This window comes from Eublepharis macularius, chromosome 11 (genome assembly GCF_028583425.1).
Source record: "Eublepharis macularius isolate TG4126 chromosome 11, MPM_Emac_v1.0, whole genome shotgun sequence".
Lineage (NCBI taxonomy): Eukaryota > Metazoa > Chordata > Lepidosauria > Squamata > Eublepharidae > Eublepharis > Eublepharis macularius.
In genome coordinates this window covers 93544023-93562877 of record NC_072800.1, presented here as the reverse complement: position 1 = coordinate 93562877, position 18855 = coordinate 93544023, and the positions used below count along the sequence as shown (strand labels likewise).

At 52.5% G+C, this 18855-nt stretch overlaps 1 protein-coding gene across 7 annotated transcripts in view; it reads left to right on the top strand.

The window, feature by feature from the left end:
- MAP4 (microtubule associated protein 4) overlaps window positions 1–18170 on the top strand; it is a 220124-nt gene extending 201954 nt beyond the window's left edge. For 3 of the 7 annotated variants that reach the window (XM_054991274.1, XM_054991270.1, XM_054991271.1), the window contains 6 exons: window positions 2285–2377; window positions 4729–4809; window positions 6723–6804; window positions 8048–8160; window positions 10815–10977; window positions 11170–18170. In XM_054991274.1, coding sequence (XP_054847249.1) covers window positions 2285–2377; window positions 4729–4809; window positions 6723–6804; window positions 8048–8160; window positions 10815–10977; window positions 11170–11177 — 540 coding nt within the window. In that variant the 3' untranslated portion in view covers window positions 11178–18170. The remainder of the gene's footprint in view (window positions 1–2284; window positions 2378–4728; window positions 4810–6722; window positions 6805–8047; window positions 8161–10814; window positions 10978–11169) is intronic. The other 4 variants (XM_054991275.1, XM_054991273.1, XM_054991272.1 and 1 more) reach the window with 3 other exon arrangements.
- Window positions 18171–18855: the final 685 nt, after the last annotated feature.

The window sequence follows — 18855 nt, the reverse complement described above, 5'->3', positions numbered from 1 at the left end:
TTCCTACAGAGGTGGTGAACTTGTGTCTGGGCAATACCACTTCAGACTGCAGGTGCAGGGCTCACGTGATGGACTGCTTTTCCATACCAGGAAAAAATGCTTTTCCTGTCCGTGGAGGTAGAAGCATGTCAGGAAGAAGGCTAGTGTCCGTGGTCGGAGGGACCTCCACCCCTGTCTCCCCCTTGGAATAGATTCCACCGCAACTCCAGATGTGCGCCAAAGAGCAGCCCCAGCCGCTGTATCACCTTGGGAGGAGAGCCAAGCCGGAGGCTAGTGGCGAGTTGCAGCGACAGGCAGCTCTGCACTGCTGCCCATGGCGGCAAAGGTGGCCAAGACCCTGAAGGCCTCCCAAAACGCTGCCTCCACTTGAGGGGAAAGGGAGGCAAGCCAGGCCTTGAGGTCACCGAGAAAGATGGTGGCGATTCTGGCTGGGAGGACAGGTCAGGGCATACTCCCGCAGCCAGCATCCAAGCCAAGCCATAGGGCCTGGAGAGGGCCAATTGGAAAGGGGAAGGAGGGGGGGGCGGGAGAAACCTCGAGAGTATGGGGATAGGTCCCCTACAGAGTCTGTATCTTGAGGAAAGAAGCCTCCTCCAGACATTGGTGGGGCCTGGGGGGGGGGAGGCAGAGCCACTCCCAAGGAGGAGCCTTTAAAAGGTGGACTCCCATGGGAGGCCGGGGAGGAAACAGCCAGCCCAGGGTTCCACACTGCAAGGTGCAGAGCTTGTGCGAGGGAGAGAGGGCTAAGGGTGCTGCAAACCCCGCTCCTTCCTACTTTTGAGGCAAGGAGGAACGCTGGAGGGCAAACCCACCCCAGGCTCTGATCGCTCTGTGGAGGAGCCTGACAGCTAGCTAAGACTTGACTTCGTCATGCTCAGCCTTTCCATGCATCTTGTTGGGATTTGATGGGTGCTGGGGCTTGCTTGTGCTTGTACGGAGGGCAGACAATGCCTCAGTCTTGCTGGCATCAAACATGGCCCCAATTAGTTTGAATTTTGCTGATGTGGCAGGGTGATACAATCATTTGGCTTCCGCTGGCTAGGTCTTCTCATCCTGGCTATAGGCAAACTGGCTTGAAATGGGCAGGGGAGGTGACTTTGTCAAGCATAACAGCAGAGTTGTTCACGAGGCGGGGGGAGGTGGGGAGAGGGACTGTCCTGGGAGCTGTAGCCAAACGAAAACCTGCGAGAGCTCAGCTGCTGCTGTTGCCCTAGCCTTGTGCTGTGTTTGCCTCGCCTTTCTGTCCCCACGTGTTGAATAAGCACGTGGAAAAATGTCGATTCGGCTTCAGGACATTCTTCCCTTTCCCCCACGTGGGGATTAGTTTTAGTGCCTGCTCACTCTTTACTTTCCAGGGAGAAATCTCAGGGGAGCAGGTGCCCCTCTTCTCCCACGGGGTGAAAGCAGTCAGGATGTGGCAGTCTCCTTGAACCTCCCCCCCCCCCACCCCGATGACCCCTTCTTCTTTCTGGGGACAGTCTGGGTGGTCAGGGAGATGCCACACTCAACTGACACTTGGTCTGGGCTCTGCAGCACCTTCCTCCCTCTGCAGTGAGGGGAGAGCGTGAGCACTGGACATTAACGTGCCCAGAGACTCACCCACTCTTCTTGTATGGAAATCATTTTTCCATGCCAAAAATAGTTATTCAGACCACAGATGACAACCCCATGTATGCATGTGTGTGCATTTGCTGCATTCACAGAAGGAAAAGCGCCTATGGACTGGATATGTCGTATAGAGTTCCCAGCAAGGTGTGACTCGGCCCTGCTGATGTTAGCGGAGTCGTTGAGCATCTTTCGGATGCACACAAGGGTGGCTGCGGGGAGGGCCGCACTAATTCGATGGCAGGTTGTCACAGTCCTTCCTTGGATGTGTCAGCTGACTCTTCTCCCCCAGGCAGCCAAACATGTCCAGCCAACCGGTGACTGCGTTACCTGGCCCCCTTACTCTTTTACCTGCCGTAAGAGACACTTCCGTGCCTGCCGCCTGCCGCTGCAACTCGCCACTAGCCTTCTTCCCACAGGTCATTCCGTACCAGCCCTGAGAACGCTGGCGCCACTCCCACTGTCTGCTTTGCCATCTCACATGTTCATTTGCTTCCGTTCTCTTTTTCTGTCCCTTCCCTGTCCGAGTTTGTTCACACTTAATCCTCAGTCAGGTTGGAATTCTAACACCGCTCACTGCCTGTCCCTCTGTTTGCCACACCAGAGTGTTGCTCCCGTAAGAGAGTTCTAACCGGCCCTCTTCCCTTGTGTCGTTCTCTCCATCTCCATGACGCTCCAGGTCCAGATAGTCTCCAAAAAAGCCAACTACAGCCACGTCCAGTCCAAGTGTGGGTCCAAGGACAATATTAAGCATGTCCCTGGAGGTGGGAATGTAAGTATAAAGGGCACTGGACAGCTGTCTCTCTACTAACTCCTTTTTAATTTTTCTTGTCCTGGTTTTGACTGTAATGTGCTTTTCTGTGTGTCCATATATATGTATATGTGTGTGTGTGTTCTTTTTCCATATCAAAAAGGAGCTGGGAGCAGCACTAGAGCATTTTCTGAAGTCTCCCCTCCTTCTCTGGTCTAAAAATTCATACCCGCTACATGAGGGACACCTCGAACTGAAGGCTGCAGTGAGGGACATTAAACAGTCTGTGAACCTGATAAGGTGCACAGTTCCTTGGAGGGCAGTGGGTCTTCGCAGGAGATGGCAGCTTCTTCTAAAGAACTTCAAGCAGAGAAGCATTAGCCTTCTGTCTTCCTTCCGAATCTTCTTCAGCTGGGGGTGGGTGCCTGTGTGGAACAAGGCTGTTCTGGAGTGAGTGACATTTCCCAAAATCTTGCCCTTGTATAGAAGGGTAGAAAATGAAGGCGTCTGCTGACGGTTCACTGTTGAGGTTGGGCTTTAACCTAGCGTATTCGGGGGCAGGCTACAGTTAGCTCAGGATGTTTTCGGTGCATGCTGGTCTAGGCTCCAGGAAGCCCTTTGTTCGTGCTGCTTCGTAGCTGCAAGGCTTGCCAGAGCCGAACCCAGAACATCTTCTGGAGGCCCGCCACTCCGCAGTTGATTTGGGGCTGGCTTGTCTCAGCTGGCAGCAGAGCGGCTGTGTGAATGTTCTGTGCAGGAAACCTCCTAGTTTGGGAACGTTGGCTCTGAATGGCAGCCATGTTCACATTCCACACCCAACAGGATTCTGCCGCCAGTATGGCATATCCAGAGAGTTCTTTTGCCATTTTTATTTTAGATAAAGTCTGCACTATGGGGATTTTTGTGCAATTCTGGTTTTGATAGTCATCGCATGGACTCTGAGGCCCTGCCACCACTGGAAACTTTATTCAGCCGCTTTTCGGGCTACCGAGGTTTCAGCAGATGTTACACACTTTCAAGCCTGTCTCTTCAGTGGGCCAAAAACTTGCCGTGCAGGTTTTTTTTAAAAAAGTGAGATCCTTCGGTAGCTGAATGTTGTCCTCTCTGTGCCACACTGTGGCTCGTCTGCACTTCTGTGTCATCACAGCCATGCGTGTCCTGTGCGAGGGGCAGCGATCTAACTGTGTGCCCTTCCCTTTCCCTGGCAGAAGGCTCCTGTGGCTTGCGTTCTGCAGACTGCTGGCTTCACGGCTGCTTTCCTAGGAGGGGCTTTTGGGGGGGAAACGGGGCTTCTTGGGAACCCTCCTGTGCTGAGGTGGCTTTGGCATGGAGCTCCCTGAAGAGTTTCCTGAGGGAAGACTAGTCCTGTGAGTTTCTAACCCCTTCAATATTGCGATTAACCCATCAGAGCGTTAGTTACTTCTGTGTTTGCTGTCTGAGGTTCCTTTTGCTTGAGGAAGGTGGTCTGGAATCCACAGCAAGGAGTTGCGAGTGTCCCACTTGCATCTCTGTAGCCTTCAGTGGTGGGGGTGGGGGTGGGGACGGAGATCTGACCTGTTAAGCCTGGTGGCTTTTCAGCACATGCAGGGGCTTGGCATCTGAGACAGGACCCATATGCCTCCTGGCTTCACACTGCCCAAAACAGAGGTGTGTTCTCGCTGGGTCACTGTTACCTCCTCAGAAAGAAAAGGCCTTTCCCTTATTAAGCGTTCTTTCTTCTGCTGGGCACGTGAGCCTTCAGGACTCTTCTCACGCTGGCCAGTCCATCCCATGGTGTTCAATGAAGCAGAATCCATCCTGGCTACCACAGCAGCTTTCCACTCCTGGCTGATCTGGTTCCTCGCGAAGCTCATGTTTCGGTAGATCTCTGTGGGTGGGTGGGGGGTTGCGCTTTCCCTAATGGCACTGGGACGTTGTTTCACTATACATTCAGATGCTCTTGGACTGGGAGGGGGAAGCTCCATGACAGAAAACAGTCCCACCTGTACTGCTGCTTCTCATGTTCTCTTCTTATATGCAGAACCTTTCCTTGTTAGCTGCAGGCACTCTCTCTCTTTCTCCTCCCCATCAAAAGAGTTGCAGGCACAAGCCCTTTGTAGGGATGTGTTCTAGGTGATGCAGAAGTGCTTGGTAGGGATACGTGCTAGATTATGCTAAAACCCTTTGTGCCGAGTTGTCCCTTTTTCCCCAACTTTGCTATCTCCTCATCCCTCCTGTGGCCCCTCTGGAGCTGCATGGAAGAGGAATAGTGCCCGCTCTGGCCTGTCTCTCCTTCCCTTTCCCTCGCTGTCATCTGCTTCTCATCACTTTGATCCACAAACCAAAGCTGTTCATACGTGCAGAACAGAGAGTAAAGTGCTTGTTGTTTTCAGGTTCCAAATGCCCAAAGGCCAGCTTCTGGCAACCACTCCCAGCCGTGCACCGGCCCCAAGCCCAGCCAGGGCAGTACTGATGTGAGTAGAACCGCCACAGTTGCCAACTTGGCCTTTGATGTGATGGAGTTTCACCTTTGATCCGTTTCGTGTTGCCTCCCCAGTCGGAGTTGACACTTGATTGTTCTGCAGCCTTGCTGGGACCTCCCAGAGGCCCCGATGATATTTCTTCAGTACAGTCACTCCCAAGTCCTTACAAGATGGCCCTAACACCCTTATCAGCCAGGCAATGATAATGATGTTGCAAAGGCATCTAAACGTGCTGCTTGCCCAGGTGCCCTTAATGCACCATTTTCCCTGCTGTGCAGGAGGAGTTAAGTTGCTTGCAGGCGCTGTGTGCCCATAGTTAGGAGGCAAGATTGACTCTTGGTCTGTGCAAGACAGCAGAGATGATTTATTTTCTGGAGAAACTCAGCAGTGGCTGAAGCAGCTTCCTTGGCCCTTCCAAAGTACCTCCTGCATCTTCATGTTGGCCCCAAGTTTATGGAGAAGCATTGGTTTGGTGTTGAGTGGGGAAAGGACCTGTTTTTTTCCTACCCCCAGCAGAAGGCTCCTGCCCCATCTGAGGGTGGGTTGTGCTGAGGTTGCCAGCAGCAGGGACAAGGCTGGCACGCAGTGGAAGCCTTACCCAGTTGAGGGGGGCGGTCCTCTCCACTGACAAAATGATGTTGCCAATGACTCACTGTTGTCACTTCCTGTGTGCCCAGAAGTGACAATTACATATTGCTGGGGGCACTCTAGCATTTGGGCAAAACATAATTAGGCCACTGCCCATCATGTCCCCTCAGTAGCACATTGGGATGGTGCCTGTCCCTGCTCCCCCATTTTCTCACCATTTTTTCCCCTGAGGGCAGTGGGAAGTGCCCACTGGTAGCACCTGTGGGACCCGACAGCCGTAGACTACACTGAATTGGGCTGCGTTTTGTACAGGTCAATTCAGGTGCTTCATTTGCCCCACGTAAAAGCTTTTGCTCTATGCCCAGCTCGCTGACGAATAACCAGAAGCCCCAACTCATCGAGTGAGACAGCCTTTTCACCAATTGGCAGCATTTATGCCGGTTTGGCTCACCCAAGCATTAGTCAGGCAGCCACGGTGTCTTTCTAGCCTTAGTAGTTTTAGGGAGAAACCTAAAAACTTTGAGTAAGAATCCCTGGTTAGAGCTGAGATACGAAGGCGCGGCTGGGCAGAGCTTCCGGGGGCGTTGGGGGGGCCCTCTGTGGTGCCCCCTCCCCTTGTTGCCTCACCTCTTTTCCCTTCCTACCCTTCATTTTTCTTTCCCACTCTGTCCCTTTAAGTTCTTTGAAACTTGGAATAAATTATGCAGATGGGCATAATATATTCCTGGCACAGAACGTGGGTTTTACAAGTACCGCACTTCTATTCCGTGGGAGGGAGGGAGGGAGGGAGGGGCTGTTTTTTCCAAACGTGGCGTGGCCCAGTCTTTCCAGCTGCCCAAAGCAGAGACTGACCCCTCAGAGAGGAGGTAAAGGCAGGGCCGAAAGGAGGGCCTGGAGGATTTCTGAGCAGGTGGATTTCGTTCACCCAGTGCTCGTCTTGTCCCCGTTGCTGCTATTATTATTATTTATAATAATAATAATAATGCTCTAAAGCATTTCACAGTGCACTTTACGATTTCCAGTGCTGTTGCTAGGCACGATTCTGTCCTCTCTGGCCGTGCTCCCCCCGCTGGGTCTCTGCAGGATGCTAACTTTGTGCTGCCTGTGGGTGGGGCTGTTGAGAGCCCCAAGTCCTCCGTTGCATGAGCACGTCTTTCTTGCAAGTCCCCGGAGCACCTTCAGCTCGAGCCATGCACCTGGGAGAGGGCGAGGGGGCAGCGGTGGCACGGCCGTGTTCGTGCCCAAAACTCGCGCAGAGCTGTGACGGACTCCCTCCTTTCTGAGGTGGACCACTTCTTCCTCCTACCATTCTGCAGGTGCAGATCCTGAACAAGAAGATCGATCTCTCCAAAGTGTCCTCCAAGTGTGGCTCAAAGGCAAATATCAAGCACAAGCCAGGTGAGAGAGGAGGTGGTGGAGGCTGTCGGGGGTGGGAGGGCGGGGTACTGGGCTCAGTCTGCTGTTTGGTAAGACTTTGTGGCTTGCACAGAGGCAGTGGACTGGGAGGTTTGGGGACTGTTCCCGGTGGCCACTGTGATGAACGACGCTGCTGATTCCAGTGCATGTAGTCCACTGTTTGAGTGTCTCAAGCCTTCCATGCCTGCCATTGGGCGGCTGAGCATTTCTGGAGCTGGGTCCCTTGGCGCTCTTCCGCCAAGTGAGGAGCCTTGCCCCAGCAGAGCAAAACTCCTCACTTGACACAGGAGCCACTTCTGGGAGGCAGGCAGGCCGACCCACCTGTTCCAGGGCTGAGGGGAGAGCGGCTTGTTTCGGGCCAGTGACCCAAACTGTGACTTGGGTGCAGCTGGGCTGAGAGACTTCGCTGCACCGGCTAGTCAGGCACAGGAGTCCCGTCTTAGCCATGCTGACTTCCTTCCCACTGAGCACTCAGGGCACCTTTTAATAGAAAGACTCAGCAGGATCAGATTATGGAGTGGATTTAAAGGACCAGCAGTGGATTATCGGGGGAGGGCCAGAGAGCCACAGGATCCTGTTTGATGCCGCACATGTTGTCCTCGCCGTGGTGTGGAGGTAGCATCCCCCAACAATACCAGGGTGGGAAGCTGTAGAACAGGCCACTGGGCCTCAAAGGTAGTCCACTCACTGCTTTGCTAGCAGCCAGCCAGAACAACAAAGATCCCCCCCGCCCCAGTCCATCTAGCTGAAGTATTCAAACTGGCAGAAGCTCTCCAAGGCCCCCTTCATCTGTCTGAGGTTTTGCAAGTGGAGGTGCCGGCAAGGACTGCACCAGGCGCCTTCTGTGTGCAAGATTGTGTGCTGTGCGCAATAACTGTGTGCGTAAATACTGCTCTTCTGGACAGATGAGTGTTACACTCAGAGCAGTTAACAAAGTCAGTGTTATTACTACCCTCACAAAACAGCTGGGAAGCTGGTCTGAGAGGTGTGGCTGGAGTGGGAGTTGAACCAGCAGAGCACTGGCTTGCAGCCCAGCCACTTAAGCACCATGCCACAGCAGCTAGAACGACTCAGTAGGAACATACTCAAAGCAACAGGAGGACAGAAGACAACAGAGAGTACGTAGCAGTGAAGTCTTTGGTCCCTGTCTCTTTCCAAGTTTTAGGAGGGAAACCTCAGGCCTCTGTCAGATGAATTACCTTCCTGCTTCTTTTGCTTGTTCCAGGGGGTGGAGATGTCAAGATTGAAAACCAGAAGCTGAACTTCAAGGAAAAGGCCCAGGCAAAAGTGGGGTCTCTGGACAACGTGGGCCACGTGCCAGCAGGGGGCACTGTGAAGGTGTGTGTCAGGGAGCACTCGGGTGTGGTTTTCTCCCCGCTTCCCGTGTGTGGCCACTCATGAGTCCTGTCCTCTCCTCTCTCATTGCCACCATCATGTCCATCTTTGTGGTGCCGCCTGACAGAAGGTGCTGGAGCCGAGCCTTGGGGCTAAACCCGTCCTTAAGGGGTCTGTAAAGCGCAGAAGCCCTGGTCAGATCCACAGCAGTGCAGAGGGGAGAAATTGTAGGAGGCTCCCCCTCCCCCTCCCCTCCTCCACCCCTTCCTTCCCCCCCCCCTCACGCTGACCTTTCTGCCTGGTGAGGCAGCACCAACAAAGATAAACGGGGGGGGGGCAGGGGGGGGTACTAGTCGTCACAGGCAGCATTTGGTCCCAGCCCAGCCCTCCCCCAGGTCAGTACTCAGCAAGTGATGTTGGGGCAGGCGCTTGTTTCCCCCCCTGCACGTTATTTTTCTCCACGGCCAGGGTTCTGTGCAGTGGAAGAAGGAGGGCCAAGGTCAGTGGCCTCTCTTTGTGTCCTGGCCACCACTCCTGCTGTTGCCGGCCTCGGTCCCCTCGTGTGGCCTGACCCAGCCTGGAAACCAAGAAAATAGTATCTCCTTGTAAAGAGTGTAGGAAGACTTTTTCAGAGCCCCAGCCCAGGCCCCAAAGCAAACTTTTATTTGCAGTGTAAGACTTGCTTCTGTGTAGTAGTTACCACGGTGCCTGTTATTTATGTATGTGCTGTCAAATTGCAGCCGACCTCTGGTAACCCCAACAGGGGGCTTTTAAGGGGGCAAGTGAGGAGCGGAGGTGGTTTGCCATTGCCTGCCTCTGCAGACTCCCTTCCAAGGACAGGTCTCGCTGGGCTTCCAGGGTCTGACAAAATCAGGCTAAACTTCTCCGTCCCTCTCTCTGCACCTCGTGGCCCTGGCTTATTAGGATGGTGGGTGGGAATGGTTAACTAGCAGTGAAGAGGTTGATCAGGTGGAGCCTCAGCTGGTTCAAAGGAGCTAAACGATTTGGGACTCTGAGGGGATTGAGATGGGGAGAGGGAGGCAGGCCATCCCGAGAGGGAGCAATCTAAGCCATCTTACTTTTTTAAGATATTTGCACCCCACTTTTCTCCTAATCAATGGGACTCAAAGCAGCTATACAATATCACACCTGCAGAAGATGCAGGTAAAAGGAAGCCAGCCGTGGGCTACTGAGGGTGGGGAAAGTGCAGAGACCTTGGGAAGCTAGTTCCACAGCACAGGGGCAGCCACAAAGAGGGTGCATGCCCAAGCAGTGACAGTTCACACTGACTTAACAGGGGTCAGTTCGAGGATCAGAGTTGTATGTATATACAGGCACATACAGGTGGAGGTGCTTTCACAGAAATGAGGGTCCTATGTTTTGAAGGGCTTTAAAGGTTACCACTGTGTGGGGACAGATTGGAAAAGGGTGTAATGGTCTTAAACTCAGGGTGATGTGTTCCAAATGCTTAGCACACACACACACACACCTGCCATCAGTAGCACAGCTGCTGTGTTCTGCACCAATTGTAGCGTCTGTGTTGTCTTCTATAGCAGCCCCGGCAGTAGTCCAGGCTTGAGGTTGCCATAGCATGGAGTAATGTGGCTAGGTTGGCTGAGCCCAGAAACAGGACAGTTTATGTGCCAGATGAAGCTGGTGAGAGGCAATTGTTGCCACCTGGTTTACCTGCTTTTCCAGAAGGCGGTCCGGTTCCATCAGAACTCCCAGGCTTCAAACTGAGTCCGTTGCCAATAAAGCCGTACCCACCACCCGAGGAGGGAAGCCCAACTCTCTCCAGAATCTCTGCCTTCCAAACTAGCATCCCCTCTGCCTTAGGATTCACCTTCAGCATGTGCTTCCTCAGTCGCTTGGTCCCAGCATCCAGGCACTGCCCTAACACAGACAGCTGCTTCTGGAGGCTTATCTATGTGGTATGTAGCTGGGTGTCATCAGCACATTGATGACAGCCCGTGCCAAAGCCATGGGCAGTCTTAGTCAATGTGGTCTTGAATAGATGCTAAAGAACATTGATAACAATACTAAGACCTGCAGGACTGCACATAAGAGCTCCCATGCTGCTGGCACCTTAAAGAGTAACAAGATTGTATTGAAACGTGTTTTCGTGGACTAGAGACCACGGTCACACACATGCAGTGGGGTGCTCACTTGGTAAATATACATGTATATATGAAAAATGCTACAATCAGCAGGGTCAAATGGCCATGAAATGCAGGAGGTTTGGGGTGAGACATAATCATGTTGAACTCCACTATCGCCAAGAAAAGGACCAAGACCATTTGCAACAGAAATAATCAGCAACGTCCCAAGTTTTGCGAAAGCTTTTAATGCTGTAGGAATCCCCTGACTTGTTACTGTAGTCTGAACTCTCTGGGGAGAAGGGAAAGCCAGCCAGGAGAGGCCTGGAGCCTGTGCAAGGGAGCTTCCAGAGAACGTGCGGGCCAGCTGAGCCTGCCTCCAGGCTGTCCGCTGCTTGGCTCCGCACATCCCCTCAGCCCCGTGGTACCTCCGTGTCTTGGTGAGGGCATCTCAGGAGGGCTCCTTTCCCACCCTCTGGCGTCTTTCCTTCTCCCTCCATTCCATCCCCATCCTTGTATTGACGCCTCATTGTCCTCCCCCACCCCATTGTTTCATTGTAGACTGAGGGGGGCGAGGAGGCAGCCCCCCAGAACGGAGCTGTGCCCACGCCCCTGCCAGGCAGCAGTGCCGCACAGGAGAATGGCGTGGGGTTAGCTGCGCCCGCTCAGGGCAGTGGTGACCAAATGGAAATTCAGAGCTTCGACACTCACATACAAGAAACAAGTAAGTGCCAGGCCTGTCTCTCCCCGGGAATGCTTTCGATGTGGGGGGGGGGGTGAGGGCGGCGGAGGAAAGTCGGCTTGGTCTTGGGTTATCTATATTTTTCACCTTTAAAGTGGAAACAGAATCATATTAGATGCTTCTGGCCGTATTTTTTAACTTTGTTAATGAAGCCAATTACCTTTTATTTTCCAGGCATCTAACGATGACATTCTGGTGTCGCCTTCCGTCCCTCTCTCCCCTCTTTCCCGCTCCCCCTTGTGTCGCTGCAGATTGAGTCCCACAAGCTGGTGTTCCGTGAGAAGGCCAAGGCCCGCACGGACCACGGAGTGGACATCGTAGTCTCCAACCCCCCCGTATTTTCCGGCGGCCCCTCCCCTCGGCGTAGCACCTCCATCAGCGAGAGCCTGGGCTCTGTTGCCTCCGCTGCCTCCTTGCCGCCGCTGCAGCAGCGGGCTTCCCTCGCGGAAGGGGGGACGTCTGCTGCCCCTTCTCAGCAAGGCTTGTGACTCTGTCTCCCTTGCCCTCCCCCCACCCCCAAAGCTTGTCTCCCTTAACTTGAAGCCTGGCTTTCTAGCCAGATCATGTGGGCAGGGCTCCTACTACGCCGAGGTTGCTCTTTGCGGCTGACTGGCCCTGGTTCCTTTGGGCCTCTCTTGAATGCAGAAAAGAGTTTACCCAGAGTTCCCTAGCCTGGCTCTTCCCACTCTTTGCTTGGTGGTGGAGACAGATGTGCAATTCTGAATGTACCCCACAAAAAAGAGCTTCCTCTTGACTGGCTGGGTAGGGGTGGCTGGTGCTGCCTGCCCTGAGCAGGTCCTGAGGCCAGGCGCGAGTTAAGGGGGGTAAGCTTTGCTGTCTTCCTTTCTCACATACATGCTCTCTGTCTGTCTCACACACACACACACATATATGTGCGCGTGCACACACACCTTGGTCTTTGCGCAGCATTTCCTGCTGCTCCCTATTGAATGCTGGTCTGTGCTGTTCTCACACATCCTTCACTCTCTTTTGGAACTCTCTAACTCTCCCCCCCCCTTTCTTCCTCTTCCTCCCTCCATTGTGAATCGGCGTTGCCGATTCCTGCCGTGCTCTCCTGGGCTCCCGCGTTCCCACTCCCTTTCCCTTGCCATAGGAGAATTAAAGCACCATTAACCGCTGCCCCAGCTCTGCTGGCTTCTTATTGACATATCCAGGCATTTTAACTGTGTTCTTTTTATTTTATTTTATTTTGTGTGGTGTTTATTTTTGTGTGTGTTTAAAATATTTTTGAAATAATGGAGCAAAATTTGCATTAAGCCATGTTAATTGAAAGTGATAAAGGATGCATTGAGGGGACTGGAGGGGCTGCCCCTTGCCACAAAAGTGCAAGAGGGGGGCAGTTCAGGATCCTTTGCACACAACCCAGAGGACTTCGCATTGGAGGTTTGACCCTCCCCACCCGCCGCCCCTGCCCAAGGCTCTCGGCATTGCTTCGACCGAGTCAGCAAGGGGCAGGTATTTATTTAATCCACATCACCGTGGACTTAGCTCCCAGAGGTCCACGCTGAGAGAGGGGACGAGGGCGTAGAGTTTTTGGGAATGAGGCTGGTGACAGAGAGGCAGTCCGGAGGAGTGGGAGGGGGGCGCTCCTTCCCAGAAGGTCGCTGGAAGTGAATGAGGGTCTGAAGAGGTTGAGTCCGCACGGGGCTGGGCAGGGGTTAGGTTGATGTGCCAAGGAGAATGAAAGAACCCCCGAGCCTGTTTTCTTGGGGGGGGGGGCAGGGGGAGTCTTTAGGATTCAAGCTCATTTTGCATTGCAAATGACACTAAAGAAATGAAATGTAAATAAAACTTTAAATTGTGTGTTTTGTGAGAGTTGTGGGAAAATTTAATTTAAATCTGAAAACCAAACTGCAGGGAGAAAAAAAAAGGGGGGGGGGTCCTGAAGGCAGGCTTCCTGCATGGGGCAAAGGGGGCGTCTGAGGGAGGTGGAAAGTGTCGGGGGGGGTGCTGAAGAAAACTTTCCTCCCCCTCCATCAGGATGTTTCTCCGCGACAGTCACCCAAGCTCTGCATCTACACAGACACAGACGTGTTGCACTTGTCGGGGGTTTTATATTGAAGTTTGCATGATTTCTAATAAAATGGCTTTTTAAACTGTGACAGGGGTTTTTTTTGCATCAAACTGGCCTGCTAAATCTCGTAATCTCATCTTCCTCCTTGTAATATTACAGGAGCTTTTAATGAAGCAATTGCAGATTTTGCACCTGGAAGGGGCAGTGTCGTTCTTCACCCAGCCTCGCACCTTCTCCCACCGCTCTTGCCAGCCGGCTCAGCCCCACCAGTCGAAAGCTGCTGAGTCTGTCCTCCCCCTTCCTTCCTGTGCTTCCCCCTCCCTGGCTCTGAAACCCCCCCCCCCATGTTGTCACGCATTGCCCACCAGTCGGCCCATCCTCGACATCTCATTCCTCCTCCTCCTCCCTGACCAGACATTTTCTGTCACTTGGAAGGTCATGTGGCAGCATCTCAGTTTGCACACCATAAAGGAGCCTGGGCAGGAGTGCCTTGGCTATCAGGCATGGCTGCTTTGGGCAGTGAGTTTGGAGCCGGGTAGGACAGACAGCTCTGCCTCCTGCTGGGGAGCAGTCCAGTGGGAACTCTTCCTGCATGTGCTCTTTTAAGGGAGCCTGGAGGTGACCAGGGAGATTTCCCCGGATGGTGCCGTCTTCTTGACTGAAGCATCAGAGCATCGCAGGTGAACCCAGTCATCTCCGAGACCCGATCTCCTGGCAAGGTGGGCCAGGCACTGCCCTGCACGCCTGTCAGCCAAGCGGCACTTCGTTTGGAAAGGTCCGTGGCCAGCGTGAGGCTGCGGCTGCACCTGGGGGCATAAGGCGCCTCCTGTAAGCGTGAGGCTGTGGCCTCTCTCTGCCTGCCTTTGTCGCTCATCAGCATCCGTCCCCATGTGTGTGTTTCCCCCCTTCTGAGGCCTGTAGTTGTCCCTGGGCTCATACTTTGCACGCTCTCCCCAAATTCTCAAATGCCAGCTTAGAACTTCCAGTCTGTCAACTTCTCCCTTAGATCAAAGCGGGGAGAAGATTTGTTTAGGTGTCCTCTTTTAATGGGGACATGTTCCTGAAGCAATAACGCACACCTGTGCTCTGAAATGTGGGCCTACTAGGCCACCTTAAAGTGGCAGGTGTGCCATTCTTTGGCAGGGAGAAGTCTCACGGGAAGGCCAGAGGAGGCTGAAATACTCATTTCTGCAGACCAGGAGAAACCCATACTCCTTGGTGCTGTAGTGGCTGGCATGTGTAAAAATCTGGCTCGTCAGTTCCTGTTGCACTGTCCCCCAAACTAGATGGGGGACTTGGAGAGTGATTTCACTGTTGGCCAGAGGTCTCAGTTCAGCTGTTTCCACTGCATACCTTAGACGGACAGGCCCTGCTGAGGGTTTACTGCCCGTTGGTCAGGCAGAAAAGTTCAGATGAAGTTGCACTTTATCTTCTGTGATTGCAAAAAAAACAGTCAGTTTCTTGTAAAGGGTTAATAATCCCTCCTCCTTTGTTCCTAAACCAAATTATTATTATTTGATTGTCACCTATTGGTGTGGTGGCAGTGGCCAGCCTTCCAAGCTGTGCAAGCAGTCTTTCTGTCCACACAGTTCTGGCTGGCTGGCCCAGAGGTGGGTGCCCTTCTGTGCCACGGGCTCAGTCTGTCACGCCACGCCTGTGTTTAGCTGCCGATCCAGAGACATGTAGAGATTAGCTGGAGGAGCGCAGCTTTGGGTTCTAATGGGGAGTTTTAACAATGCAGTTTTAGATTTGGAATGGATTGTAAATACTACAGTTCCCAAAAAAGGTTTCAGGTCCCAGTTGGTCTCTCTTCACCTTGCTTGGAGGAATGAAAGATGTTCTGGTATTCTGGCTAAGGAAGCATGAGAAATATTCGTGGGTCTAGCTGTACTTTGGTGCAGGTTGAAAATGAAGGCTCTAAATGGTGCCCAAGTGAAATATTAAAAGTTTAGATTTTGCACCTGTGGGCCCTGCAAGACTGAAGGTTGCCACAATTGAAGGCAGCATTCAAGTTGGGGGCTAGCAAGTGGAAAAATTCAGGTGCTGTGAAGAGTAGCTGATCCGCCTCAAGGAAGCACAGTCCGCTGGCAGTACCTTCTGTGCATGCTTCGTTGAACTGAACGAGTTCTGCAACAGGGCGTCGGTTGTGTCCTGAAGGACTTCCCAGTGGATTATACCAGATGTTGATTGTTTTGTGTGGGAAGGCACCACTTGGGGTTTCTGCCTAAGGTGTCAAAGCGGCCCACTCTAGCAAAAGGCTGTGCTTTTCTTCCTAGACTGCACTGTTCTTGTGAATGTGAGGGGCAAAAACTGCCGTTCTTCATATTGTGAGGAACTCTTCCTAGCTTGGATTGGGCGGGGTGGGGGGTGGGGTGGATATAGCAGTTTTGTGCCGGAGAGTCAAGATTTAGATATTTGGCAGATGCCTGATACAGTTAGGCCAGAGAGGGTCCCGCTTGCACCAATTCGGCACTTACACAAATTTCTCTCAATTTGGTAAGAATTTAGTTGTTGGAGTCTTTAGGTTTGGGTTCTCTTTCTTTGAGGAGGTCCAAGTTCCATTGAATGCTGAACTTTGCAGTGTTGTAAAGGTCCATATTGTCATGCTTAACCAGAAATCAGAGGGCCAAGCTTGATAGTGGCTAAGTGACTAGCTATGTGCAATTCTGAGTAGATTGTGGAGGAAATATTGTGATGATACTGTGAACTGATGAAATTTAGGTGTGCGGCTTGCTGGCCGGCAGATAATTGTGTGCTGAAGGCCAGGTGGACACTGACAGGAGTGTTTTTCAGCCTGTATTCCAAGGAAACCTGTTTTCTTCAAATAGCTGCTCAGAGGTTTCTCAGAGGAGATCATCAGTAATAGCAGGCGAGCTTCCCTGAAAGGCCACCCACCATTATTAATCTTTGTTGCAATGCACAGTTCCAAAAGAGTGCTGTATGTATTCTAGCTTACTGAGCTGAAACCAGAGCAACAAAGCCCACAAACGTGGCCAGCGTCGTTTGTGAATTCCTTGGAACATAACCTAGGAAACTGACTGCCTTTGGGCTTTAGGTTGGTGACAGTTACATCTAGTGGGACTGCGGGGCGGAGCAAGCACTCTTCCTCTGGCAGGCCAGGAGGACTTGAGGCAGACGAGAGGCAGATGGAGGTGACTGTCAGGCCGGTTCTGGCTGTGTTCCTGGAGAATCGCCTTGGGAAGTTTTCCTTCGGATGGCAGCGACGGTAGGGGTAGAACTTGTTGACGAGAAAGAGCAGGAGGTGCCGTGTTACATACGTTAGGGCTGGCTGGGTGTCTTTGAGCAGGCACTTGGTCCCATCACCTAGAGCAGCTGGGCCAGGTAGGGTCAGGGTTAGGGCCACAGCATCGACTGTCAGCGGGATACACCACTGAGGGTGGGAACATGGTTCCTGCAGTTAAGCAAAACTCTTTGGAATGAAAGGCATAGGTTGGCCGCTGTGCCCCGTGCCCAGGAGACTGAGCTACAGCCTGGACCCTTTGTGCCCCCCCCCCCGATGCACCAGTGATACTTGGTTCTTCTCATGGGGGGAGGAGTGAGTGAGGGCAAAGACCAAGCAGGTCTTTGGGCATTATCTTTCACCGTGCTGCCTCCCAGAGGATTTCAAGCATTTTTAAGAGTTGCAAAAGTCCTGGAGGAAGAAGGCATGCTGGTGACTTCACGGGAGCTTACCAGTAAGTGCTGTCCACTGCTGGCAACACCCCACACCCACACTCAAGTGGAACCTCTCTGAAATCTCCAAAACACTTTCTTTCCATCACTCCCCCTAAGAGAGTAAGACGTGTGTAAGTCTCTGCAGAGCAGCAGAGATGTTGCCAAATGCTCTCCACCGTAATTGAAATGTTCCGTCTGTCTTCAGCCTGCTTGTGGTTTGCACTGCTTGACCTTCAGTCATGTGATTGTGCCTCTGGGTAGCTCACGAGTGGCTCCTTGCTCTGGGTACCTGTCCTGGTTGGCAGTCCCTGGTCATTATCATCTCGGCAGCTTTTTCGGTGTTTCCCAGGATTCCTCCTCACATCCTCACCATGTGACAGGCAGAAAAAACCTGAGGGTTTTTTCTTTTGAAGTTTGGCCTGGCACTCCTGGGACATCAGTGAGCATTGCGCAGTCCAAGAGTTGTGCATGGCTGACACTGCAAGAGGTCCACTTGGACCCTGATGCAGTGGAGTCACTGTGGAGGGCTGAAACGTCTTGGGCCAGGTGTGCTTCTTGGCAGTTTTCTGTGCTTTATGGGGCAGCGGCCAAGACCCAGGGCATCCTTGGGCTTGAAAGAACTCCGCTTTCTGAACCCCCTCCTGCGAAGGACAAGCTCCCCAAGTCCGAGGGTCTGCCTGCCGCCTTTCATACAGAGGGTTTGGGGAAACTCGGGGGTGGGTATTCTTGCACTGCGGTGTGCCACGCCTCCAAAGAGTGCTACTGGTTTCCTCCTGTGATCTCGCCAGTTGCCCTTCTGAGAATCTTATTTTTTCCTGACCTCAAGCTACTTCTCTCTTTCTCTCTTTCTCTCTCTTTAGACAGAGATACAAAAAGAAATGTGGCCTGGGGAAAGAGAGGAGGGCCAACATGGGAGGAAGTGTTTTGCAGGCCTGAAATCTCTGGCTTTGGAGAGCAGCTCGCCTGTCCTTTCCTCCTCTTGGTCAAGTAGGAAAAGTGGCACGCAAGGCCAACAGAGAAGTGCAGCTGCCCCTGGGGCAGTTCAAGGGGTTCTTTGTGATGGCGGCTGTGGAGGAGGTCTGTGGAAGCCTCTCTCGCTGCTCTGCCGGCACTAGATGCGGGTGAACCCGCAGAGAGAGGCCCCACCTGGCAGCCTCTCTGCAGCAGTATTGAATTATGGGGGGGGGGGGAGGAAGAAGTGCATGATGTTGGGAGTGTGGGCACAGGAATGGTGGGCAGGCAAACCTGCCTGTGGCCTGCGTAGGGTTGCTCAGAGCCCTTGCATTGCCACAACAGGGCCGGTTCATAGCTTGTTTACGTCTTGCCTTTATTTCTTCCCTCTCCTGTTCTTGAACTTGTAATAATACTATGACTGTCTCCGTTAGCAACATTTCTGGATTTGATGTTGTGATTCTTCTTACTTAATGTAAAGGGTTTAAATAAAGCTTCTAGATGTTCACCCTTGGCTCCCGGTTGAGTCTGAGTTCTTGTGCTTTTGTTGTTCTGCCCACTCCCCCGTTGTTTCAGGTCATGTTGGCCTCATTGTGGAGAACCTGTCCATTTGTTGTCATGCTTTTAAATTCACAGAGGTCCCTGGAAGTAAAATACTTCAGGTGTCAAGATGTCAATTCGGTACTAAATAGCGGAAAGTCGAACTAGCTCTGCTGCAAAGTTCCAAACCAGCAAGCAGCCGTGGAGCTTCCTGATAGAGTGGCGTGTTTATGATGAGGAATTATGATGCATTTTACCGCACAAAGGTTAAGCCTAGCTGAAAGCTCAAAAGATGAGGAGCTGGTCTCCCAGCTAGCCGGGGAAGGGACAGGCTTTTTCAGCAGTAGAGTTAACATGCTGTGGAAGGCAAAGGTGGTGTAATGAGTATCTCAACTTCCCTGCCAAAAAATTAGCAAATCTACAAGAGGCCACAGAAAACACCTTCAGAGTTTGTTTCCCCCCTTTAACAAAGTTCCACACTATTTCTTCCCTGGAAAGCAAACCGGTTCTTGTCACCTTTCCAGCCAACCCTTTCAAAGCTGGCTGCACCCATTGTAAGCAGGTCTGTGGCTTCCACAGGATTTTGATGTGTAGCAGTTTGTTCCTACATAGTGTGAATCCTTACTACTCAACTCTGGAAACACACTGGCCAAGCGTGG